The sequence below is a fragment of the Anolis carolinensis genome, chromosome 3 (genome assembly GCF_035594765.1).
Source record: "Anolis carolinensis isolate JA03-04 chromosome 3, rAnoCar3.1.pri, whole genome shotgun sequence".
NCBI lineage: Eukaryota > Metazoa > Chordata > Lepidosauria > Squamata > Dactyloidae > Anolis > Anolis carolinensis.
The window spans coordinates 55,979,484-56,005,777 of record NC_085843.1 but is presented as its reverse complement, the minus strand read 5'-3'; the positions used below and the strand labels follow the sequence as shown (position 1 = coordinate 56,005,777).

Below are 26,294 nucleotides of genomic sequence, written 5' to 3'. Positions count from 1 at the left end.
TTAGCAAGCAGTGATGTAGTCTGCAAGGCAAATGTAAGCTTTATGTTTCTGAACATAGGAAGGCTGTAAACTTGCCAGGTATGGAATATCTTCTTTTTATATTCAACCTTTCAAAGATGACTTACTTGATATTACAATGCATTGTTTTGGTTAGTGAGTTATGATTTCTAACTTGTATGTCTACTGTTTGGGGCATTTTTCAAACACATGGGTATGATAAGAAGGAGGAAGAAAAATATGTCCTTTGGAAAGATAATCTTGTATTTGTGTGTAAAAAATATTTTTGGTGAAGAAGCTTATGGCCTTTGTTTCAACAGATGGTGTTTGTCTATGAAAATGGGGAAAGTGTGTTCATCCACATGATTCCCCATTGCAACTTTATCAGTCCTTGCCTGCTTAGCCAGTGTTGAGGGATGATAGAACTTGCTATCCAACAATACCTAGAGGTCTACTCCTTCCATAATCATGGTTCATGTCATAACAATTTCATGGGCTTTGGATGTATTAGGTACACAACAAATGTCTGTATGTTTACAAATCCATAATTGAACTTCAATGTATGTCTTGAAAGAAAGAAAAGAAAAGTCAGCTGTATCAAAGATCAGGTGTGTCTTGGCTGTGCTCCAGGTGCAAAATCATGGCAACTGAAATGATCAGTGAGCCACAAGGGCAGAATCTTGAGTTACTAAGGAAAGCTCAGTTCTGCTTAGCTGAGAGGAATGAGGGTGGGGAGAAGATTGGTTATCAAGCAGTCCAACATAGGCAATGAAACCCAGTTAAATAAATCATCTTTTAAATCAACCTTTGTCCATTCAGAGCGTGGCCATCCTTACTGATGCAGCAGAATGAGATAATACAGCGCATTCTAAGGCTCCAACTTCTACACAGGCAAGTAAGATTTTTTCTGAACTCCTTTTTCAAATCTTCAGTTTTTTAAATTAGATCTAGTTTTCAGAAACCTTATTTATACCTAGGGTGCATCTACACTGTAGAATTAATGCAGTTTGACATCACTTGATTGCCATGGCTCAATGCTATGGAATCATGGGATTTGTAGTTTGGTGAAGCACCAGCATCCTTTGGAAGACAGGGCTAAAGACTTTGTAAAACTACAACTTCTATAGATGCACCCCTAGAAATTTGTTTATCATAACCTGATGATAAGAGTCACAGAAGGCCACCTGATTCTTCTGTAGACTGAAATTTTATTTTATCTGCTTCAAAAAATATGTCTTCAGTCTGACAAACAGAACTAAATGTGTCCATTTTTTTTCAATACTAATTCACTATAGACCATAGTTTTTAATTTATACAATCAAGGGCTTTATTCCAAATTCTGTTATATGTGGAGAACTTAAATGATGTTGATAGGCATCTGCATTGCACTAATAAAACTATAAATATTTGGTAGAACCTGTGAAAGAACTTGTTTGTGATGCTTACAAAGATTCTTGATTGACTATGCAATTTTTCAAAAGTTATACTGAACCTCGATCCCCAATTATATCATAATGATAATGCCAATAATAATACCAGCAATGTTGATCCTGCTCCTATACATACACGTATTCAACATAGTGTGTCAAAAGTTCTGAAGGAGTGAAAATGTGTGGTCCAAAATGTTATCAAACTGCCTTAGTCAATAAAGCTACTGCTTAGGCATGATGGGACTTGCAATACAGCTGTATGTGGAAGGTCACCCCTGCTATAGATAATGTTACCAGATATCAAACAATGTATGACTATTAGTTATAGTTAGAGGTGGTGGCTATGGTGGATGGAGCTTTTGTAAAGGAATATAAACAGTTTATCCAACAGTATTGCTAGAGTATTAACAGCCCAGTCTTCCTTTACTCTGTGTTTAGAATAAGAAGAATAGGCAGAGAGGACCTGAATGCTACATACTCCGCTCCCCTTATCTGGGAAGGATCTTCCACATACTAATCATTACCTCTTTACATATTAACTACAGCATCCACTAGCAAAGCAAGAATGAGCAAAGTACAGTAGAGTCTCTTATCCAACATAAACGGGCCAGCAGAACGTTGAATACGTGAAGATGTTGGATAATAAGGAGGGATCAAGGAAAAGCCTATTAAACGTCATATTACATTATGATTTTACAAATTAAGCACCAAAACATGTTTTACAACAAATCGACAAAAAATCACTTCAATACACAGAAAGGTTATGTTGTAATTACTGTATTTACAAATTTAGCACCAAAATATTGCAATGTATTGAAAACATTGACTACAAAACATTGACTCCTAAAGGCAGGCTGCATTGGATAATACAGAATGTTGGATGAGCGAAGGTTGGATAAGCAAGACTCTACTGTACATAGTAGCTATGAATCATCAGAACCACAGTTTAATTCCGAACTCGTGGAGCCCTTCTTGAAAGTTAAGAGTTGTTGACAACTTTTAGCCTGGATGGTTAGGCAAGAATGAGAATTTTCATCCATCTGCAGTTTGCAGAGATGGGGGATTTCTGGGGACCAGTGAGTCTTTTCCTTTGCACAGAGGTTTGGGCTGTTAACTGTTTTGAGCACATTTTTGCATTGCTTTAAACTGCTTGAATTGATTATGTGCCACCTTCAGATACTGTGATCTAATGGGATAAATCAATGGTTCTCAACCTTCTTAATGTTGTGACCCCTTAATACAGTACCTTATGTTGTGGTGACCCCCCAACCATAACATTATTTTCGTTGTTACTTCATAACTGTAATTTTGCTACTGTTATGAATTGTAATGTAAATACCTGATATTTTCATTAGGATACACCCAAATTTGAATACTGGTGGGGTTGGAGGGATTGATTTTGTCATTTGGTAGTTGTAGTTGCTGGGATTTATAGTTAACCAACAATCAAAGAGCATTCTGAACTCCACCAACGATGGAAATGAACCAAACTTGGCACACAGAGCTCCCGTGACCAACAGAAAATACTGGAAGGGTTTGGTAGGCATTGACCTTGAGTTTTGGAGTTGTAGTTCACCTACATTCAGAGAGCACTGTGGATACAAACAATGATGGATCTGGACCACAAATATTTAATATGCCCAAATGTGAACACTGGTGGAGTTTGAGGAAAATACACCTTGACATTTGGGAGTTGTAGTTGCTTGGATTTATAGTTTACCTACAATCAAAGAGCACTGTGAACCTAGCCCACAATGGATTTGAATCAAACTTGGCACACTACCTACATGGCCAACATTGAATACTGGTTTGGTTGTGGGGGCTGTTTTTCAACTCTGGGAGTTGTATTTCGCCAAACACTCAGAGAGCACTCCCTTACCAAACTGGTGATGGAACTAGTAAACTTGCCACACATATCCAACATGTGTTTTCTGATGGTCTTTGGTGACCCCTCTGGCACCCCCCTCCCTTGTCACCCCCACAGAGGCCCCAACTCCCAGGTTGAGAACCACTGAGATAAATAGATATTTTGGGTTGCTGTGAGTTCTTTGGGCTATATAACTATGTTCCAGTAGCATTCTCTTTCTTGCTACTGGGACATGGCCATACAGTCCGAAAAACTCATAGCAATCCAGTGATTCTGGCCATGAAAGTATTCGGCAATACAGTAGATATTTTGATCGATCGATTGATTGATTGATTAATGGGACACACACACACATGCAGATTCTGATAACACAGAACATCCACCTGCAAACATCCAGAGGTATACAACAGGTGCATAATGTCAGTAGTCTTAGGTCCACCCTTGGATGCAAATGCCAGCAGAATGCTCTCCCTACTCCTGTATCATTTTAATGCCCTTTTGTTGAGAAGGGCACTAGACTGTCATCATACTACTCCATGAAACTATACATAGGTTTTCAAAGAAAAACTGAAAATCATAAGGAGGGCTAATTGGCACAACAGTGTGAAAACAAACATAGAAGTCAAAAAACAACCTAAACAGGTCCAGCATTACAGCAATTAGATATTATGAGAACTTTGAAAAGTTGTTTTTTTCTTTTCTTTTATAGACTACAAAATTCCAGATTTACCAGTCAGTTTAACCAGTGGATAGGGAATTTTGTAAGTTGTGCCAAGAAAGCAACAGGACAAAACTCCAGTCATAAATGTTAAGCAAAACTCTAGGATTGGAGACTTTCATTCATTTTTATGATAAGAACATGGAAAAGTTGCCAAGCTGCCTCAATCTTTCCATCAACAACCTAAGAACTACCTGCAATCTGCTGTTTTCAAGCCATTCATTATAGACACAATTTGCTCCGTGGCTGAGGATTTAATTGTTGCTGTCAATAACAGAGTGGTCACATATATTTGCACCAAACAAGAAGCCTATTCGGTTGCTGTGAGTTTTCCGGGTTGTATGGCCATGTTCCAGAAGCATTCTCTCCTGTTGTTTCATCCACATCTATAGCAGGCATCCTCAGAGGTTTTGAGGACCTCACAACCTCTGAGGATGCCTGCCATAGATGTGGGCAAAAAATGCTTCTGGAAAATGGTCATACAACCCGGAAAACTCACAGCAACCCAGTGATTCCGGCCATGAAAGCCTTCAACAACACAAGAAGCCTATTCCTAGTTTAAGTTTATATGGGCACTAGAAAGCGAATGATTAATTGTTACATTTTTTCTCTCCCTGTGATTATTAATGTTTAACCCTCACATTGTAGTTGCAAAGAACATTTACTAAAGTCCTTCACCTGAATAGATGATTGTCATAGACATCCTCAGAAAAGGGAATTCATTCTAGTTAATCAGTATTTTCTCCTTTATTCTGAAAGCATTCAGAAGATAAACTCAGAAAAACAGAGCTAACTCTTACAAAGGTTTTATAACTACATTATACTGCAAGATTTTCCTGATATTATTCTCTCAATTCCCCTGAACAGTGTTTCACAATCCAGAACATAAGGTTGACTAGTCTTTGAGAATAACACCAGCATCCCCTGAATGCTTTTGTCGTGTTACCTGGGTGAAGAATTAACACAATGTAGCTGTGTTGAAGGTTTCCTATTGTACTGAGAGAACTAAATTCTATGAAACAGAGAACTAGTTTAAGAACCCATGGATAGGGTTTTGTTGACAAAGCCTTTTGTAGTGACCTTTCTCGGTGTCAGGCAACAACCTTTTTTCACAAGCACTAAGTGTTGTCTCTGTTTTCAGTACTGTCATTGCTGTATCTGAAGTACTGAGTTTATATTGTCAAAACTCAAAAGTACTACCACGTTTCTTTTTTTTCTCTTCCCTACCTTCCTTTCTGTTTTCCCCAGTAACATGAGTGCAGAATTATATTTAATCAGACTAAAGGCCTATTTATTGTGTCCCCTCAAGTCATTTCTAACTTATGGTGAATCTAAGGTAGTGGTTCCCAACCTTTGGCCCTCCAGATGTTTGGGACTTCAGCTCCCATAATTCACAACAGCCGGTAAGCTGGCTGGGATTTCTGAGAGTTGAAGTCCAAAACAACTGAAGGACCAAAGTTTGGGAATCAGTTATTTAAGGTGATTTTATACTGAAATAAATGTGTGCTATAAATACAATAAAGTTATGTTATCTTGGCAAGATTGTTTTTCAGAAGAAGTTTAGCGTTGTCTTCTTCTATATCTGAGTGTGATTTCCCCAAGGTCACCCAATAGCTTTCCATTGCTGAGCGGGGATTCAAACCCTGGTCTCTTGAAATCCTAGTCCAGCATTCAAATCACTACACTATCCTAGCTCTCCTATGGCTTGTTTCGTGCAACATGATTTTCACATCATGGTCAATTGTCTATGGGAAGGAGGACATAAGTGAATTGCACAGTCCACCATGGATTCTTAAGCAATTGATAGACACGCAGAGTATGATTTGTTTTTGTTGTGTACCTTCAAGATATTTCCTAGTGTGATATGGGTTTCGTGGCAAGATTTGTCCAGAGAGGAGGGGTGGTTTTCCCATGTGTTGAAGATGAGAGAGAGTGATACACAGCGGGTTCCCAAGGACAAAAATGAAAGCCATATGTAAGCATTTCAGCCAAGCCATCCATAATTTGATATCCCTTTAAAAGACCACTGGGTTCTTTAATCCAGGGAAGTCATGCTCCCCCTCTATTCTACCTTGGCCAGACCACACCTGGAATATTGTGTCCAGTTCTGGGCACCGTAATTGAAGGGAGATGTTGACAAGCTGGAATGTGTCCAAAGGAGGGAGACTATACTGATCAAGGGTCTGGAGAATAAGCCCTATGAGGAGCAGCTTAAAGATCTGGGCATGTTTAGCCTGCAGAAGAGAAGGCTGAGAGAAGACATGATAGCTATGTATAAATATGTGAGGGGAAGCCATAGGGAGGTGGGAGCAAGCTTGTGTTCTGCTTTCCTGGAGACTAGGACTTGGAACAATGGCTTTAAACTACATGAAAGTAGATTCCACCTGAACATTAGGAAGAACTTCCTAACTGAGAGCTGTTCAGCAGTGGAACTCTCTGCCTCAGAGTGTGGTGGAGGCTCCTTCTTTGGAGGCTTTTAAGAAAGGGTTGGATGGCCATCTTTCAGGGGTGCTTTGAATGTGATTTTCCTGCTTCTTGGCAGGGGGTTGGACTGGATGGCCCACGAGGTCTCTTCCAACTCTATGATCCTATGATTCTACTTGAGTAGATTCCCTGAATATGAACATCATCATATTCCCCCCCCCCTCCAAACCCGGTTTCTTCTGACAGAAAGTATGACTGTTCAGCCGAGAGAATGCAAACTTACCAGAAAAGAAGGAGAAAACTATGGGTTCTGCTTGCGCATTGAGAAGTACAAAATGGGGCACCTGATCCGGAATGTGGAAAAAGACAGTCCTGCTGAGAAGGCTGGCCTGAGAGATGGCGACAGAGTTCTGAGGATCAATGGGGTATTTGTGGACAAGGAAGACCATGGAAAGGTATAACACTGCCAAAGGATAATTCTTACAACCTTCAAGTACATCTGGCAAATAAGCACATCAGGCTGTTTGATCCTATGCTGTGCATGTTTTTTCTTTTTTCCCGGCACTCAAAGTATACTATTTGAGCCTCCTACAACCTCCTCCATCATTTCACTCCAGATGTGTTGGACTATAGTCCCCATGACTCTCATCAAACATGGCCTCTGGTGGTAGGAAATGTAGTACAAGTACAACACATTTAAAAGGCTCAAAACTGAAATGAAACAATAATAAGCACCATCTCAACCATGGACAGAAGCAATAAAATCCTGCAGTAGTTAGTTACCCAGCCCTTCCTCCTCACAAACTTCAAAGTTACCAAGAAGCTCTTTTAAATTAAGTATTAAACGTCTACCCTAAAGATAAGTAGAGATCATTTCACAGTTACTGGGGCCAACAATGATGGTCTTAATAGTTAACTTTAACAGCAGAAGTGATCTCCAAGTCATGCAGATGATCCGACTGAAGTGAATACTTAACTCTCAGATAATGCACACACACAAGATTGAAACCTTACATAACTCCAGGTGCCTGTCAAGAGGAAATAATTGTATATTTCATGTAATAATATTAACACTTTATTCATATTCCGCCCTATCTCCCCAAGGGGACACAGGGCAGATCACAGTACACATACATGGCAAACATTCAATGCTGTTTGGAAGGACAGGGCAGAACAGACAGAAAGGCGGTATATGGCATCAAAGTCCAGCTTCAGTGCCTTGGAGATTGTGCTCGGATTCAGCTACAGTGAGTTCTGTTGCTCCATTGTCTATGACAAAGAGGCATCAGCACTTTCTGTCCCTATGTGAGCTGCTCCAAATCCCCATGGGAAGATGGAGGCGGCATATAAAAATAAAGTTATTATTATTATTATTATTATTATTATTATTATTATTATTTCTCCTTCCTTTGCTCAGCGGCATTTCTGGTCTTTTTCTTTAATGGTGTTGTAAAATACCTCCCCTGCTTATTAGCGGTATCTAATTTTTCTACTTACAGCTCCAAGATGTTTTCAAACTGCTTAGGTAAACAGTGAGCTGACCTTGAGAGTCGGGTACTCACCCCGACCGGGTTATGAACTGGCCACCTTTTGGTTAGTAGATCTTATTACTTCTGGTGATTTACCAGCAGTAATTTAAAGCCCAGCCCTAGATATATAAGTAGATATGTAGATATATAACATCCTATATTTTCTCAGCTGTGGCCCTTCGACTCTGGAACTCCCCAGTGAGATTAGGTTAGCTCCCTCTCTATCCTCCTTCAGGAAACAACTAAAGACCTGGATGTTTCGGTTGGCCTTTGATGAGACAGTCATTAGTTAATCAGTCCCAGATTATTATAATTCTACCCTGTATTGTACTGGGTCCTTATTATTATCATCTATGCATTTAAATTGATTACTTTATTTGTGTATTGCTGCTTCAGTTCCTCCATCTATGTAGATGATAGAACTGTGCCTGGTGGTTGATTGACATTATTAACTGTTATAATATGCTCATTTTATATTGTATTACTGTTTTTACCTTTTTATATTCTGAATTGTGTTTATGTTGTTGTCTATTTTGATCAATTTTGTTGATAGGCTTTTGCCCCATGTAAGCAACCCCGAGCGGGGTATAAATAAAGCATTATTATTATTATTATTATTATTATTATTATTATTATTATTATCGCTACATCCCATGAATAGCATTCTGTGGGAAATCAGAGATTTTATGGGATATCTGCACAATGAATACTGTATTTCTTATTGCTCCATGGGGTTTTTTAAACACTTTTTTCAGTATTCTGTATCAATGACACTTATGTGGCAGAAAACAAAGGGACTAAATGAGTGATTGTCCTGCACTGCATTGCAAACAGAGAACTGGTCCAAAGCATTATATGTAGAACTACCATTGAAAGCAGTCAAGAATTGTACCTGGTTAAAAATAGGGAAGTGAAATTGTTAACAGAACTGATTAATATGATCATATAATGCCACTGACTTTTGAGGTGTTTGGATGCACTAGTGATGACTTTTAAAGCCCTAAACCAAGTGTCCTGAATAATAATCTCCCATATATAATTACCTTGAGCATAATCTTTTTAAAAGGCCCCCCTCCTGTGCCATTTGGCAGGTGTGGTGAGGTGGGTAACTATCAAGGACAGCTTTTCAGTGGTGGAACTCTAATGTTGGAATGAAGCACCCAGAAATGCATGCCTGGTGCCCGTGTTGTGGTTATCTTGATGTCAGATGAAGTTCTGCATCTTGTAATTTCTATTTAATCCCTCATCCCATTCATTGCAGGTGGCTGATTTAGTTAGGACAAGTGCAGATGATGTAGTGTTGTTTGTTTTGGATGAAGAATCCTATGAAAATGCACACAAGGATGGAGTCTGCCTTGAAGAGCTAGGTCAAAATGCACAACTCCAGCAGCAGACCAACCATCCTTCACTTGTGACAAATGGAGTATCGGCTCTGTTTCTACAACCTCGATTCTGCTACTTAGTGAAAGAACGAAATAGCTATGGCTTCTCTTTGAAGACCATCACAGGTAAGAACAATGAGTACAGGCAAGATTTGTATCTAATACAAATTAAAGTCATAGTCTACAGCTGAAGGTTGAACATGAAAGTTGAACATATTTAAAAAAACAACTGGCCATGTGAGTTGGGGGATTCTGGGAAGAAATTTGTTTATTCAAAAAATGTATGTTCCACCCTCTGGTATGTACATAATTTAAAGACAAATTTTCTCTTAAAGCACACTTTCACTAACTAAAGGTCATTATTTGAATGGTGAGTTCTCATAGTAATTACTGCACCCTTTCTGAGAAGCATGGGACATAGATGACAAATGAAAAATTCTTTCAGTTTTGTCGAAGGCTTTCATGGCTGAGGATGCCTGCCATAGATATGGGCGAAATGTCAGGAGAGAATACTTCTGGTACATGGCCATACAGCCTGGAAAACATACAACAACCCTATGTCAGTTTTGCCTATTCTTTCTTCCATTACAGGTCAGAAAGGATTGTTCATTATAGATGTGGCCCCCCAAGGATCAGCTGCAAAAGCTGGAGTGCAGCCAGATGACCGCCTGATTGAAGTCAATGGAGAAAATGTGGAAAATGACACTCATGATGAAGTGGTTGAGAAGGTACCTTGTAAGCTTGCATCTCTCAGCTTCTTCCTTGTCGTCAGAGCTTTCAATTTAAATCTTTGGGTTTGTTCTGTAGCTAAACATTAAAACAAGACACATAGACCATTTCCCAAGTGGTAAGATTTCCATGTAAATCTCCTCAGGCAAAAACCTGCAGCAGAACACATGAGCAGTTTCAAGTAAGGTGCTTGTTTGAGGTGATCTAAGGCAATGTAAAAACTATGAATGAGGGTTAGAATCTAAAAGTTAAAATATTTTGCCAAGAAGTCTCCCTACAAGGGCTGAGTTACAGATATATATCAATGTTGTTCTTGTTGTGTTCTTCAAGTAATTTCTGATTTATGCCAAATGACTCTATAATGGGATTTTCTTTGCAAGATTTGTTTAGAGAGGGGACGGCTGTGTTTACCTTCCTTTGAGACTGAGAGAGTGTGACTTGCTCAAGATCATTCAATTGGTTTCCATGGCCAAAAAGGAATTTAAATCCTGGTCTCCAGAGTCAGACCACCTAATCACACTGGAGTTTTTTTGCCCACTATTTCTTCTTCTGGACAGGGTTTGCCAAGCACCATCAGATGACACTGACTTGACCCTGCTCAATTCCTCCCAAAGTGGAGGAGAAGCATCGCAAGATGCTTCCTCTGCCACGACGGAGAGGTAAGCGTGTTTTGAGTAACTCTGATGGAGCTACTTGCATTTTTTGCCCTTTCCTCTATCTGATGGGGGGAAATGACAACACAGCAATGCACATTGCTGCCCTTTCCCCATCCGATGAGGACAGGGACAGTGCACCAATACGCCTTGTCCTGTCCCCACCAGCACAGCCCCAGGGGCTGTATAAAGAGGTCCATAGGCAAATTTTCAAACCACTACCCCCTACTAGCTTTCATATATATCAATTTGGCCTGAAGTATTACATTTGCACTGAGGGACACTCATGTAATCTACCAGATGCAGATTTAAAACTGCCCCAAAAATACTGGAAGTTACAGTTCAGTAATTTGTGGAGAGCCTCACAATTCCTATCCCTGACTCTGACTGTGAGATATACTCTTGAATCATCTCCAGTTCTAATATAAAAGAGCATCTGACAGTGTGATATTATTAAGTAGTAGTACAAATTGTGTATCTCTAATCCCAAATGCTTGAAATTAGAGGTATTTTGAATTATTTGCATAATGAGATCTTGGTACCCAAATCTTAACACAAAATTCATTTGTTTCATATATATAAGCTAGAGAACACAATGTTACATATACATAGCCTGGAGATAATTTTATATATGATATTTTCAATACTTTTTGTGCATGAAACATTTATGTATACCAAACCATCTCAAAGTAAAAGTCTCACTGTCCTAGCCAGTTGCTATGCAGACAATTCATAGCATTTCAGATAAGAGATACTCAACCTATTTTGGGGTGCCTTCAAGTCAGCTCCAATTTATGGGGATTTGCTCACGGTCACTTATTGAGTTTCTGTGTCTGAGCAGGACTCAGTCCTGTTGTTTCAGGATCCTAGCTCAATAGTACCACACTACACTGGCTCTGAATTAAGTACTGAGAACTATGATTTTAAAAGTTAATGCCATGTCTAAATGCTGTGGATATAGAAAAGTAATCAAATATAAACTATAAAACTTTAGCCAAATCCAAACATTGGTGTTACATAGTGTGAACTAACTGAAATTAATAGTGATGCTTAAGCTAAACCACATTAATCTCTAATACTAAAACACTGTTACACTGATACTTCAAGACTAAAATTTGGATCTAACCCAGTGTAGATTTCACATTTCACATTGTTTATGAAAGAAAGATGGGTCACCTTATTCAAGACTATATGCACTTTAGAACTTTGTATATAAAATGTCCTTATCTTTATCCCTGTATGTGAGATGGTGGCAGAAATATCATTACTGTATACTTATGACTGTATTCCTAGATAAGAAGATCTGGAGACCAAGTTGTGTTTTTGCTATCCAATAAAGAAACCGACCAGTATTGCAACAGACAGAACATACATCTGACAAGAGGAATGGCTAGTTTGAAATTATTACCCAAAAAACCACGACTTACTGCGCTTGAGAAAGGCAGTAATGGTTATGGATTTTACTTGAGAATGGAACAAAATGGAAAAGGTATGCACAAGGACATAGACTGGCCTGAATTTATACAATATGCTTTGTTTATTTTGCCTGATGATTTGTGGGATCTATTGTACGTTTTGAAGCCCAACAGTAGTGTTTAGATTATTAGGGAAGAAGATTTTTTTTTTTTTATAAATTTTTATTGAAGGGTAAGTGCAATACATAGACATGGTTTTAAAAACAAATGACAGTGAGGGATAGCCAGGAAGGGAAATGAGGGTGGGGGGGGGGGGGGGAGAAGGGGAATAGACACCTAAGGATCAACACGAGAGGGGTAGGGGTACAATGATGACTTCCATTCTATCCCCTTTTCGGAAAACAAATTCATTAATATATAATTGTTACTGTGTCCCGGCTCAATTTACTGTTTTAAGTTTTCGTTGATGTATGTGTCAAATTTTTCCCAATTTGTGTTTTTAATCAGTTTTCCTCTACTTGTTTTCAAATAGAAAGTTAATTTGTCCATGTCCTTAATTTCATCTACCTTTTCCAACCAATTTTCCAGTTGCGGAATCTCTTCTGTTTTCCATCTTTTTGCGATTGTTATTCTTGCTGCAGCGCAAATATACGTAAATAATTTATCATCGTTAGTATCCAATTTCAGCGATGTATCTGATAATCCCAATAAATAGTACTCAGGTTTCATTGGGAATTTCACCTTCAAAATTTTTTGCGACTCTACGTGGATCATTTTCCAAAACTTTTGTAACCTTTCACATGTCCACCATACATGAAAAAATGTCCCTTCCAGCTTTTTACATTTCCAACACTTATTCTGATAATTTTTATACATTGAATTTAACTTTTTAGGGGTCATGTACCATCTGTGAAATATCTTTAACCAATTTTCTTTTAAATCCCATGCATAAGTATATTTTAACTTCTTATTCCAAATTTGTTCCCATTCTTCCATTCTTATTGGACGACCAACATTTTTTGCCCATCTAATCATGCAATTTTTCACTGATTCAGTTTCAGTAGACCAACCAAGCAACATATTGTAAATCCTAGAGATTTCCTTCCTGTTTGTTGATAAGACTTTATCCCAAATACTCTCCTCTCCACTGAAACCTACTATTTTATCTTTTATAAATTGCTCTTTAATTTGCGCATACTGAAACCAGGAGATACTTTTGAACCTATCTTTCAATTCTTCCTGAGATTTTAGTTCGTATTTTCCCTCCTTTTTCTTTAAAAGGTCTTTATATCTGGGCCAATTCTTCCATCCTAATATATTTCTCTGATTCGCTTCCAGCGACGAAGTCCATAATGGGGTTTTTTGGTATAGAAATTTCTTGTATTTCTCCCAAATTTTAATTAAGGAAGCCCTAATGAAGTGGTTGCCAAAGTTTTTCTCTACCGCCCGCTTTCCGTACCACAAGTATGCATGCCACCCTCTACGCAAGTCAAACCCTTCAAGGGTTAAGATGTTTTCATCCGCCAGGGTGATCCATTCTTTGACCCATTTTAGGGCGCATGCCTCATAATAAAGATGTAAATTTGGCAGTCCAAATCCCCCTTTGCTTTTAAGGTCTGTCATTACCTTATAATTTACTCTTGGCTTTTTGTTCTTCCAAATAAATTTAGATACCTCCTTATTCCAGATTTTAAATTGTTTTTTATTTCGAAGAATTGGTAAGTTTTGAAATAAATGTAGCATTTTTGGGAGAATGTTCATCTTAATTGTCGCTATGCGGCCTAGCAAGGATATGTTTAATGATTGCCATTGTCTTAAATCTTTTTGTATTTCCTTCCATTTGTCCTGGTAATTATTTTTCAATAATTGAGTGTTTTTCGCTGTTAGCCAAATACCTAGGTATTTTAGTTTGGGTGTTATCTTTAAACCTGATAGCTCTTGTAAGGTAGTCTGGTTTTTCTTAGTAATATTCTTTGTCAACATTTTTGTTTTCTGTTTGTTTAGTTTGAATCCAGCTAGGTTACCAAAGCGTTCTATTGTCGCCATCCATTTGTTAATTTGTTGTCTGGGTTCTTCAATAATACATATTACGTCATCCGCAAACGCCCGAATTTTATATTCCTGGTTTCTTATTTTGGTACCTTTCAATTCTTTATCTTTGCAAATACTGTTAATTAATAGTTCCAAAGCAAAAATGAATATAAGTGGTGAGAGTGGACAGCCTTGTCTCGTTCCTTTTTCGATTTTAAATTCCCGTGATTGTTGATTGTTAATCGTTACTTTGGCCGTTTGTCTACTGTATATCGCTTCTATAGCATTCAAAAAATAGAAACCTATGTCTAACTCTTTAAATAGTAATTTAAAAAAGGGCCAATTTAAATTATCGAATGCTTTTTCCGCGTCAATAGCTAGCAAAGCAATTTCCTTTTCATGATGAAGTTCATAATATTCAATAATGTCAACAATACATCTTACGTTTTCACTCATGTTTCTACCTGGTAAGAAACCTTTTTGGTCAGGGCTTATCCACTCATTTAAAAACTCCTTGAATCTATTAGCTAAAATCGTCGTAAAAATTTTATAGTCTGCATTCAAGAGAGATATTGGTCTATAGTTTCTTATATTCCTCAAATCACTGTTTTCCTTTGGGATGGCAACAATTTCTGCCTGTAACCATGATTCGGGCATTTCCGAATTCCTCAAAACTGCATTCATAGTTTCTTGTAAGTATGGCAATGTTTCCTCTTGGAAGACTTTATAGAAATCAGCTTGGAACCCATCTGGACCTGGGGCTTTGTTTGGTTTCATTGTCATTATTGCTTTTCTAATCTCCTTTATTGTTATTTCCTTGTTTAGAAATTCTCTTTGTTGCTCCGAGATTTTCTGAAGCTTGAATTCTCCTAAATATTGAGATATTTCATTTAAATTAACCTCTTCTTTTCTGTATAAATTCGTATAGTATTGTTTGAATATCTCTAATATTTCCTCGTCTGTTGTATATATTTGACCATTCTCTGTTATATTTGTTATCTGTTGTCTTTGTTTTTTCTTTCTTATCCTTCTCGCCAGCCATTGGCCCGGTTTATTTGCATTTTCGAAATTATATTGCTTAATAAATTTCAGCTGTTTAGCGGTTTCCTCTAATTCCTTTTGGGTTTTCTTTTTCTTCCAGAGTGGCAATTCTTTTATTATTTCATTGTTTGATGGGTTTGCCTTCAGGTTAGTTTCTAAGGATTCTATTTCTTTCTTAATTTTATTTAATTCTTTATTTTTCCTCTTATTCTTCTCTGCCTTTTGTTGAATAAAATAACCTCTTGTGACTGCCTTAAACGCGTCCCATAGAGTCTGGACTCTTATTTCCGGTGTATTGTTTATTGTAAAAAATTCTTTAATCAGCTGTTTATTAATTTTTATGTCTTCCTCTAATTTTATTAAATTTTCGTCTAGTCTCCATCTATAAGTTGATGCTCTTCTATTAATCGTAGTAGTTATAGGGCAGTGGTCTGATTTATCTCTGGGGTGTATTTTAATATCTTTTATTTTGGTGCAGAATGAATTAGAGACCCAAAGCATATCAATTCTCGCCCAGGACTTGTGCCTTGCAGAGAAAAAGGTGTAGTCCTGTACTCCTGGATTGTGGATGCGCCAAGCATCCTGTAGGTCGAATTCTTCTTTTAATTTTACAAAGTTTTGTGGTATTAGTCTGGATTTTACATAGTTTCTATTTTTAGTCGAGTTACTTGTATCAAGTCTAACGTCTAATACTCCATTGAAGTCTCCCAGTATTATTAGATGGTCAAAATTTACTTTCATAATATTTTTCTTTAACTCATTCACAAAATGCTTTTTGGGACCATTTGGAGCATAAATGTTACAGATAAGAGTTTTTTGTCGATCCATGTCGATCAAAACTGCTATATACCTTCCTTCCATATCCTTAAATTGTACTGTTGCTGGGATGTTTTCTTTAATATATATTACCACACCCCTCTTTTTTACAATATCGGATGCAATGAATTCTTTACCAATTCTTTTATTTATTAAATGTAGTGCATGTTTAGCTAAAATATGAGTTTCTTGTAGAGCCACAATGTCATATTTTTCTTTTATTAATTGGGACATTAACGCCTTTCTTTTGCATGGGGAATTTAGTCCGTTGACATTGTTAGAATAGATTTTTAAACATTCCATCTGGGTTCCTTTATTCATGTTTATTTTCGGGGGGTTCGTCGAATTTCATTAGCTCTTGGTCTTCTTCCGATTCTTTGCCTGCACCTGGTGGTAATTCTTCTTTTTCTTCTTCTTCTTCTTCTTCTTCTATCTCTATCTCATCTTCTTCTTCTTCTGTTTCTTCCTTTTCATCTATCGGTCTTGTTGTTTTGGGGTATAGACTTATATCCCCTTTTCCTCCTGGTGGTGAGGTGTGTCGGGCTCTTTTAGGTTTCTTCCTCTTTACTGACGGTGGTGTAGTATCTTCTGCTAAAGTTTCGTGTTCTCCTTTTATGAGTTTTTTATGGAATTCCCTTGCCTTCTCTTCCGATGTTAACCAATGTTTCTCTTCCTTGTATGTTACCATTATACCTTCATTTCTTTCCCACCTAAATCGTATTTTTAATCTTTTAAGTTCATCTGTTAGGAAAAAATATTTCCTTCTTCTATTTAGGATTGTTTGGGGGAATTCTTTCAGCACTATTACTTTTTTATCCTTATAGAAAATTGGGTTGCGGCTATTTTGCATTAATATTTCGTCTCTAATCCTTTTTTTAACAAAGTGTATGATGACATCTCTCGCTACCCTGTTCTTCCTCGAGAAGTTGGTCTGAATTTGATAAACTGTATCGATCTCATTATCAATAATTTCTTCTGGGCGATTTAAGAGTTTCGCAATTAAATTTTTAATTGTTTGCCTAATGTCCTCCTTCGCCTCTTCTTGGATATTGCGAAATCGCAATTGAAAATCTCTTTCTTTTTGCTCAAGTTTTTCTTGTAGTCTTTCTATCTTTTCAATTTTTGCATTTTTTTGCTCTATATCATCCATCTTTTTTTGAATCATGTTCTGTTGTTTTATTATTTTAGAGTTCTCTATTTTCAATAGATTGATCTCCTTATTTGTTCTTGCCATCTCTTTTTTCAGAGAGCCAATCTCCTCTTTAATTTCTTTTTTCATATCCAGCAATTCCTGACATATTTCTTTTTGTTGTATACTTTGTTTATCTAATTTTGTCTGAGATTCCTTCTGATATTCATCTTGTTTCTCCGCCAATTTCTGAATTTCTCTAAAAATGTCTTTAAGATTAATATCCTCAGTTTGTGAAGGCCTTCTCAAAGCGCTTTTGCTATTTTCAAACTTCGCTCTTGCACCTGCCATCTTTTAAGATCAAGGGGATCTTCACCTTGTCTAGACTCCCAATATTTCTAAATTCAAATAATGTTTCTCCTTTTATAGCTTCCCAAACTGTGGTCTCACCAACCGTCTGGCCCTTTACAGTTCATATAAATCATATAAGTCTTATAGAACCTCTCTTTTTATCCCCCAAAAAGATAGCACTTGGACAATTCTCCCCCTTAATTCAAATACATTTGACTTTTACAGTTAACTCCAATGCATCCATCAATTAATTTCGATGTACCTGTCGTCAGCCAATTAATTAATTAAATGAGCAGGCTAATCTATAAACCAAATTAACAAGTTAATCTATATTGACTCTAAAAGTTACTATTTTGGGTTTTTACCCTGTACAATTCTTTGTAGCTTATTTATTTATTCCGTCCGCGTATTTCTTCTCTTCTCCGTCTTGTGAAATCCCGCGAAGTCTGCACGTCTCCACGTTGTTCCTGTCCCTCGTCGTCCCCTACTCGAACCCAGACCGCCCCTCCGTCGCTCCTGCCGTTCACCGCTTTTCCGTTTCGATCGCTCCGCCGCAGGTTTAGGTAATTATAGCATCTTTACTTCAGGGAGAAACCCATTCAGAGCTTTCCGCTGATCTCCGTTGGTTGCCCCTGGTAAATTTTTAGTTTATTAGTTTCCGGCCGGGCCCTTTTTAGTGCAACACCAGCTCAGCGCTTTATTCCGCCCTCACCTTGAGGTTGCACGCTTGCCCTTACTGTGGCGGATTTCCTCTTTTGTCACTTGCCTCTCCCTCGCGCCTTCCGCTGAGTCGCTCCAAGGCCGGGAAGATTGTTTACAAGAGGCTGCAGAGTAGTCAAAACAATCTCCAGTCAAGGTCATCCGCCATTAAGTAAGTCCAATCTTCGGTTACATTACAATTAGACCCGCCTGGAAGTTTCCGTTCTTTTCTTCAATTTTAAATTACTTTTAGATGTAACTTTGGTGGTATTTAAGAAAATTTAGAGGATGTCTTTCTAGAGAGACGCCTTTTCGCCGTTTCGCCTCTCTACTTTTCGGTCTCAGTTTTACTCACTTTTGGATCTGGATCTGTTCTGTTCTTATATCCTCTCCTTTGAACCCGGATTGCCGATAAGGGATAGAATCTTCAACTTTGTTATGGCTTTTGTTTGTTCATCGTCTTCTTCTTTTGGTTTAAAAGTGTGAGCTGGGTCGGCAGTATATGCGGGCTTAAAGCCCGCTGCCGTTGGGACGGTCCGCGATCCCCGCACTTCTCCGGACCCGTACGCCTCGGACCCTTCGAGGTTCGGATCAACGGAGGTGCTTGGGGCCTTGCGTCCCTCCCCGCCTCGATCCGCGGGGAGAGGGGAGCTGAAAGCTCAAACCCGACCGTACCCAATCGATGGTTTGCTGGGAGCCCTCAGCAAACCCGACCTGCCGCCATGAAAGCTCACCGGAAGTCCAGGGAAGAAGATATTTAATATAGCCCATAAAGCTGTCTCAGAAATCATAGCTTTTGTCATCTCCTTAAAATAATAATATTAGGGCTGTTCAACTGATGCCCCCACTCACAAGAACTCCCACTGAACATAAGTCTCTTCCATCAGAACTATGCGTTAGCATACAGGGCAACAAGCATAAGATTCTTGGCTTTGTGGTAAATCTGTTGTTGATGATGTTGCATGTCTTCAAGTCATTTCCAATTTATGACAATCCTAACGTGAACTTAGCATGGGGTTTTCTTGAACGGATGTTCATAGTGGGTTTGCCTCTGTCCCCTTCTGAGAATAAGAGAGTACCACTTACCCAGGGTCACCCACTAGATCAGAAGTTCCCAAACTTTTTTTGACCAAGTTGCACTTTACCAGGGCTCACTTGACCAGGGACCACTCTCCAACATTAGTACCAAAAGGGGTATGAATCAGTTTTTGGTCAACTTTTGATTCAGTTTGGTTATTTAGGGTGCTGATTCAGAAAATTGCATTGGATAAACCACATTGGCTCTAGTTTCTGATACCGAATATATGCCATCCAGTAGTTGCCATCTGCTCGCCCACAGAAAACCATATTTAACAATCTAGATCTGATGTGATCTATAAGAGAGCAGAAATGAGATAAAAAATAAAATAAAGAGGAAGGAGGTTCGCGGACCAGATTTTCGTTCTCGTGGCCCACTGCTGGGCCACAGCTCACAGGTTAAGAACCATTGCACTAGATTTTAATGGCTGAGCAGGGATTCAAATCTTGGTCTCCAGAGTCATAATCAAACACTCAAACCACTATATCACACTCACTGGCTCTCAATCTAGCATTAGATGGTGCTAAATATTTCATGGATAGCTTTCAAATTAAACCTGTGAATTGCTATTGGCTAAATAGACATGCCATGTTCTAACACACTGAGTACCACTAAATACCACATAATGGGGAGAATGGAGGGATTGATGCCTCATGCTCTCCTTGTGGATTTCTTATAGATATCTTATGGAGTTTGCATAGAAACAGGATTTGATAAATCCTTGGTCCATAATACAGCCTAGATATCTTAGCATTTTTACAGAAAATGATTTACCCAAGGACACAAGGAAATCCATGACAGACAGAACACTAACCTGGACACAGATCCATTTTTCTGTTTCCCTTTCAAGTCCCATTTGGAAGCTGACATAATCTTTTTGAAAAGGTTACATTCTGCAAGTTAAACTCTATAAGGAGACTAGTTATAGTTTCAGATAAAAAGCAACAGCTAGACATGCTTTACTAAGTGTGAGGTACTTCTTCTTTTGAGGACAGGTCACCTAATTAAGGACATTGACCCTGGAAGCCCTGCGGATAAAGTAGGTCTTAAGGACAATGACATCTTGGTAGCTGTAAATGGAGAGCCAGTTGAAGCATTGGACCATCATGCTGTGGTGGAGAAAATCAGACAGTCTGGTGAAAAAGCAACACTGCTAATAGTGGATGAAGAGACAGATGCCATGTACAAAATGGTAAGCTTACATACAAGGAGTCACGTGGAAATAATGTTCCATGTTTTCAGAAGAGCGTCGTTGATGGGCTGGAGCAAAAACCAAATGTGAACAGAACGTCCCATTCATCCTGCCTCTGTACCCTTCTCTTCACATCTTTCACAGAAATGTGCTCCACTGATGCACACCAATCAATTTGTGCATTTACATAGGCACATCTCATGTTAACACCTCCACGGCTACCCTCTGTGGATACTGTTCCCCTGTTTCCTAGTGAACCGAGTGCATGGAGATGAGAGGTAACACATGCTCATTATCCCCACACACACATACACATGAACTGCCCAGGTGACTGGCAGAGAAAAGCCAAGCAACAAGGGAGAAGAGGATGCAGTCATTCCACAGTAGTGAAACTGTCTAGCAAAACATCTCTGGTTTGCTTCTCAGCTACGGAAGAGATGAAGTTCATGCACAGGAGAATACACTTCTATACTATTGAACTAATTACAGGGCCTGTGTTTATGGTGAGATGAGGAAGGGTCTTCTTAGTGTCTTTCCCTATGCTCTGAAATACTCTCCCCAGGGAGGTCAAAGTGGTTTTTTTATTACCTTTCAAACAGCAAGGTTTGTAACGAAAGGATTGAGGAAAGGGGGTGCTGAACTGTTTTTTAATTTCTTTTTATCCTTTTTAAGTGTACACGTTGCTTTAATATTGTTAAATGTTTAATTCTGTTTTAATATTAGCTTCTTGTATGGTTGTAATTGTAGTAATTAGTAAGCCACCTTGCATACCAACCTTGAGAAAAAGATAAGCGTGCAGATAAAGATTTTTATTTATCGTGTCAGAAGCGAACCGAGGGTAGAAGTTGTAATGTATTTGAAAACACAAAGTTAAAATAAACAACAGCTTGGCACTATACTAAATGTTCTTTGCTCAGTAGCTGGCCAGTTGGAGTGCCTCTGATGTTGCTGTAAGAAGGTCCTCCATAGTGCATGTGGCAGGGCTCAGATTGCATTGAAATAATGTGGTTTGCTCTTCTCCACACTCGCATGTCATGGCCCCATTTCTTAAGTTTAGCTCTGCATCTCATGGTGCGAGAGCGCAGTCTGTGCAGCACCTTCCAAGTCGCCCTGTAATCTCTGTGTCTCATCCGGCGTCAGTCACTGATTGAGGTTCCGGGTTTTAGCCTGCCAATTTTGGACTCTCGCTTGCTGGGGTGTTCCTGCGAGTATCTCTGTAGATCTTAGAAAACTATTTCTTGATTTAAGGCATCGGTGTACTGGCTGATACCCGAAGAGATGGGCCGGAGGTCCATCTTCTTGGTCCTTTCATTGCTGGCTGTTATTCCCGGCGGATGTCAGGTGGTGCAATGCCAACTAAACAATATGTGGTGTGGGGCATAGACATCCTGTGACGATGCGGAATGTCTCATTAAGAGACACTTTATCTTAATGAGCAAATAAAGATGATGGTTAATGATGATAGTGAGGAGCCAACAGAACATCCACATGGCCTGGAGATTCCCTGATCTCCTGTCCTACTACATGAGTAAGATGTTTTATCATTAAATTTCCTTTCACAGTGGCATTCTTCTCTGTTCTTGGTTTCTTAAGGCTAAGGTATCTCCATGCCTCTACCAACAAATACCACATGAGCCATCTCCACAAGAGGTAGAAGAGCCAACATCTGCTGAGGAAGCCTATCATAAACCGAGGCTCTGCAAGTTGATAAAGGATTCCAAAGGATTTGGCTTTCGTTTGAATGCCATCAAGGGTCTGCCTGGCCAATTTGTTAAAGAGGTATTAATCTACAGTCAGTATAATGGTAATGCAAATATGACATTAAAGATAATTACAACATTCAAGTAATCAAGGCAATATACTGCCAAATGGTGTTTCTGATCTACTTCTTATAACTTAGCTATGATAATTGCTCCTGAAATTAGTAACTTAAAGTATACTGGGTTGCTGTGAGTTTTCCGGGCTGTATGGCCATGTTCCAGAAGCATTCTTTCTTGACATTTCGCCTGTGTCTATAGCAGGCATCCTCAGAGGTTGTGAGGCTACAAGTAGACATTGGTAGTTAACAACAATATACATGCATGCACATAGATATGTACACAACAATGTATTTAAAAGTACCAAGATAGCAAATTAAAAGTATCACAGCATAAAGATATAGTTTCCCAATCTGTCACCTGGTTGCCTTCTGTATCTTGTAATATACAACCCTAGTGTTGAAGAAAGTTCTTTGCTAACTGGCAGAACTAATGCATTTGTCAGAGTACACCCACAGTATGAATCATGCCATCTTCCAAATGTTATGCAATTGCCACTCTCAACATCCATTACCACTGGCTTTCATGGCTATAGTCACCCAATCTCACAACACCTGGAGAGTCACAAAATTTGTACTTGTGCCATATTCTATCAATTGTGAATAGAGTTGCACTCCATGGTACCAATAACATGTTGAGAAGATGTTAACATGTACACTATCTTAGGCTGTAGATGTCCTTCTGAATATGCATGTATAAGACTGCATTTAGTTATTAGAAAATTGATCTTAGAAAAAATGTCCTGGAAAAAAACCTTGCTTTTCAAATATTTTCAGCACTAAATACTTTACAACTGCACTAAAATTTACCAAGTTATTCAGGAACGGAATGGAAAAGTTCAATGTACATGTGTTGAAAATCTAATGGTGCTACTGTTCAAACATGGCAATTATGCTACTGTTCAAACGTGGCAATTGTTTCTTAACAAAGCCCTTCAATAGCCATTCCTACAAAATTAATCATATTTTCCCTTTTATTTCACGAATGTACATATTGATAACTTAGACGCTATGGTACTCTTTTAATAACTGTATAGTGTTATTTGTAAAAGTTATAGGCATGCAAACTGCCTACTATAAAACATGATCAATAGTCTAGTGCAATGTTTCTCAAACTGTGCTCCTCCAGGTGTTTTGGACTTCAGCTCCCAGAAATCCCAGTCATCTTACCAGCTGTTAGGAATTGTGGGAGCTGAAGTCTAAAACATCTGGAGGAACAGAGTTTTAGAAACTCTGGTCTAGTGAATCATAAACCGAGTCAATGTAGTCACCTTGTGCTGTTGCCTAAACTCAACCAGCAAAATGTCTCCTCCTAACACAACATAACTACAGGTACATAAGGATGGGCCAGCAGACTTAGCAGGACTGCAAGTTGATGACATCTTGATAGAGGTGAATGGTGTCAATGTGGAGAATGAGGACTATGATGTTGTAGTGGCAAAAATCCATGAAAGTGGCAACAGGCTGGCACTACTAGTGTGTGGAGAAGAAGCTTATCAATACTTCCAGTCTCTGAATATGTCTATTACTGCCTCGATGGCAGATCCATTAGATGACGACAATAATGATCCACCTGCTTATACAGAGATACAACCCTCACAGACAGAACAAGAAAGAGTGAGTTACTTTGCTTATAAAAATTGAGAAACTGAATGGGAATGGAATTGCCTTAATTCTGAGAATACATAATTGGACAGAAAGTCACTGAAATTAATAGTAACTATCTAACCTCCATATAAATATGATTAAATTGCAAGTAAGTGAACAAGTTATTTTGTTGTAACAATACTGTAAATGCCCATTTTGCTCAAGCCATTTTGAGGAGTGGAGAAATCCTTCAGTGATAATTTAGATGTAAATAGGAAACATCAAACTACATGTGAAAGAACAATAGGGATAGAATTATGTAAATACACTTATTCCATTTGGTAAACATATTTACGAATGATCAATACACGTAAATATATATATACAAAGATAATTGTATATAAAATGTTAAAGAGCACACATACTCCACAGCCTGACACACTGTCAGTGATTTCTTAAACCAATAATTCACTAACTCCTGTGAAAAGTAGTTGCTCAAAGGAGGCACAAGAATTTTTTTTCAGACATTAAATTACTTATCACTCCATAGAATAATTGAATCAGAGAGTTGAAGAGACCTCATGGGCTATCCAGTCCAACCCCCTGCCAATAGTTATATGCATAGCTATTTTGCATTTAGGAGGGGCATGACGTCCACATGTAAATATAAAGGGAGTCACAGAGTAAAATATTTGAGAACAACTGCTTTAAAATGTAAAGATGGAGAAAACACTGAGAAGCTGTAATGAACACAGGCATCCCAGGATCACAGATTGTATCCTGCAATTGTCTTTTGAGTGCCTTCCTTTTTAAAATCAGAATATTGAGCTGAGAAAGCTATTTTTGCCTGTGCATGAGCAGCACTAAATCTCCTAATTAACTACTAACAATACTCCATTATTGTCATTCTTCTGAAACTGCAGAATAGTCTCCATGAGACTACTGATTTGACATAATAACACATATTGCTTTTCTCCTCTAGGCCAGCATATCCTCCTCTTCAGATGCAGTTGATGGAGATGAAGAGGATACCAAACTGTGATATCAGAAATCACTTTAGCTTCCCACATTTGTATTTGAAGAGCAATGCTGTATGACTCCTATTCTGAAGCAAAGAGCTTACTTACTACTATTGGTAGATGCTTATTTGAAGCAATGTTCCGCTGAACACTGTGGAAATTACTTCTGAGATAAAACGTGTGTAAGACTGGGATGGTACATAATTGTTTTAACCATTTCAGAGTAAGAGGTGATTGTATTTGTTGAATAAAACTATTTTGTCTAAAACCACTGTCCGCATAAGGTACAAGCCAGCTTGTATGTTATGAGTAAGTTACAAAGGTTTTCTCATGAAAAGTGGTAAATATAGTGGCCATCTCCCAATGCAAGTAGCAGATAATTTTATTAAAATTTATCACACTATATTCTGTTTACCATTTTCAAATAAGAAACTCTGATGGATAGACATTTTAGAATGAACTAACTTTAGACTTTGCTGTCCAATATTTTAACCAATTGGAAGAAGCTGCCATGTGTGTCTCACTGACATGGATTATTTCCAGTACCAATTCTTTTGAGAACTTCTTTTGTGAGCTTGAAAATAAAATTTCACTCTAGTGTGCATCTGAAGTGCTCCAGATATATGGGTGTTTTGTGAAATATTTTGTTTGTGCAATGTAACAATTAACACAGCTCTTCCTCTCCCTTCTGCATGTTCAAAAATTCAGACATTTAAAAAAAAACTAGAGAAGTCAGAGGACTACTGATCAGATGGGATCCTTGGGGGGGTTGGAACCCTACAAGAAGTGAGGAAGTTCTTCCTAATGTTCAGGTGGAATCTCCTTTCCTGTTTGAAGTTTGAAGCCATTGTTCTGTATCCTAGTCTGCAGGGCAGCAGAAAACAAGCTTGCTTCTTCGTCCCTATGACTTCCCGTCACATATTTATACATGGCTATCATGTCTCCTCTCAGCCTTCTCTTCTGCAGGCTAAATATGCCCAACTCTTTATGCCGCTCCTCATAGGGCTTGTTCTCCAGACTCTTGATCATTTTAGTCACCTTTCTCGGGACACATTCCATCTTGTCAATATTTCCCTCAAACTACAGTGCCCAGAATTGGACACAGTATTCCAGGTGTGGTCTGACCAAGGCGGAATAGAGGAGTAGCATGACTTCCCTGGATCTAGACACTATACGCCTATTGATGCAGGCCAAAATCCCATTGGCCTTTTTAGCCACTGTTGGTTCACATTTAACTTGTTATCCACAAGGACTCCAACTGTACTGCTGTTGAGCCAGGCATCTCCCATTTCACTTTTTCTGCTGAAGTGGAGTATCTTGCATTTGTCCCTGTTGAACTTCATTTTTTAAAAGTTTTGGCCCATCTCTCTAATCTGTTAAGGTCTTTTTGA

The 26,294-nt window shown here is 38.5% G+C and overlaps 1 protein-coding gene across 3 annotated transcripts; it reads left to right on the top strand.

Moving 5' to 3' along the window:
* The first annotated feature begins 2 nt into the window (after window positions 1-2).
* pdzk1 (PDZ domain containing 1) lies at window positions 3-25,525 on the top strand. Of its 3 annotated transcripts, none has more exons than XM_008107686.2 (10): window positions 3-78; window positions 817-888; window positions 6,683-6,891; window positions 9,227-9,473; window positions 9,939-10,075; window positions 12,023-12,218; window positions 20,285-20,481; window positions 22,075-22,260; window positions 23,630-23,914; window positions 24,867-25,525. In XM_008107686.2, the coding sequence occupies exons 3-10, from the start codon at window positions 6,688-6,690 to the stop codon at window positions 24,924-24,926; spliced, it is 1,512 nt and encodes a 503-aa protein (XP_008105893.1). In that variant the 5' UTR covers window positions 3-78; window positions 817-888; window positions 6,683-6,687; the 3' UTR covers window positions 24,927-25,525. The 3 variants fall into 3 exon arrangements, with proteins under 3 accessions (XP_008105893.1, XP_062831031.1, XP_016848016.1); XM_062974961.1 differs by having other exon boundaries at window positions 4-78; window positions 817-892; XM_016992527.2 differs by lacking the exon at window positions 3-78 and having other exon boundaries at window positions 799-892.
* Window positions 25,526-26,294: the final 769 nt, after the last annotated feature.

Bases quoted from the DNA above. Each gene is read 5' to 3' on its own strand.
- pdzk1 (XM_008107686.2), top strand. From the start codon at position 6,688: ATGACTGTTCAGCCGAGAGAATGCAAACTTACCAGAAAAGAAGGAGAA. The intron at 12,219-20,284 runs GTATGCACAAGG...TTTTGAGGACAG, and splicing joins AATGGAACAAAATGGAAAAG to GTCACCTAATTAAGGACATT. The intron at 23,915-24,866 runs GTGAGTTACTTT...TTTCTCCTCTAG, and splicing joins CACAGACAGAACAAGAAAGA to GCCAGCATATCCTCCTCTTC.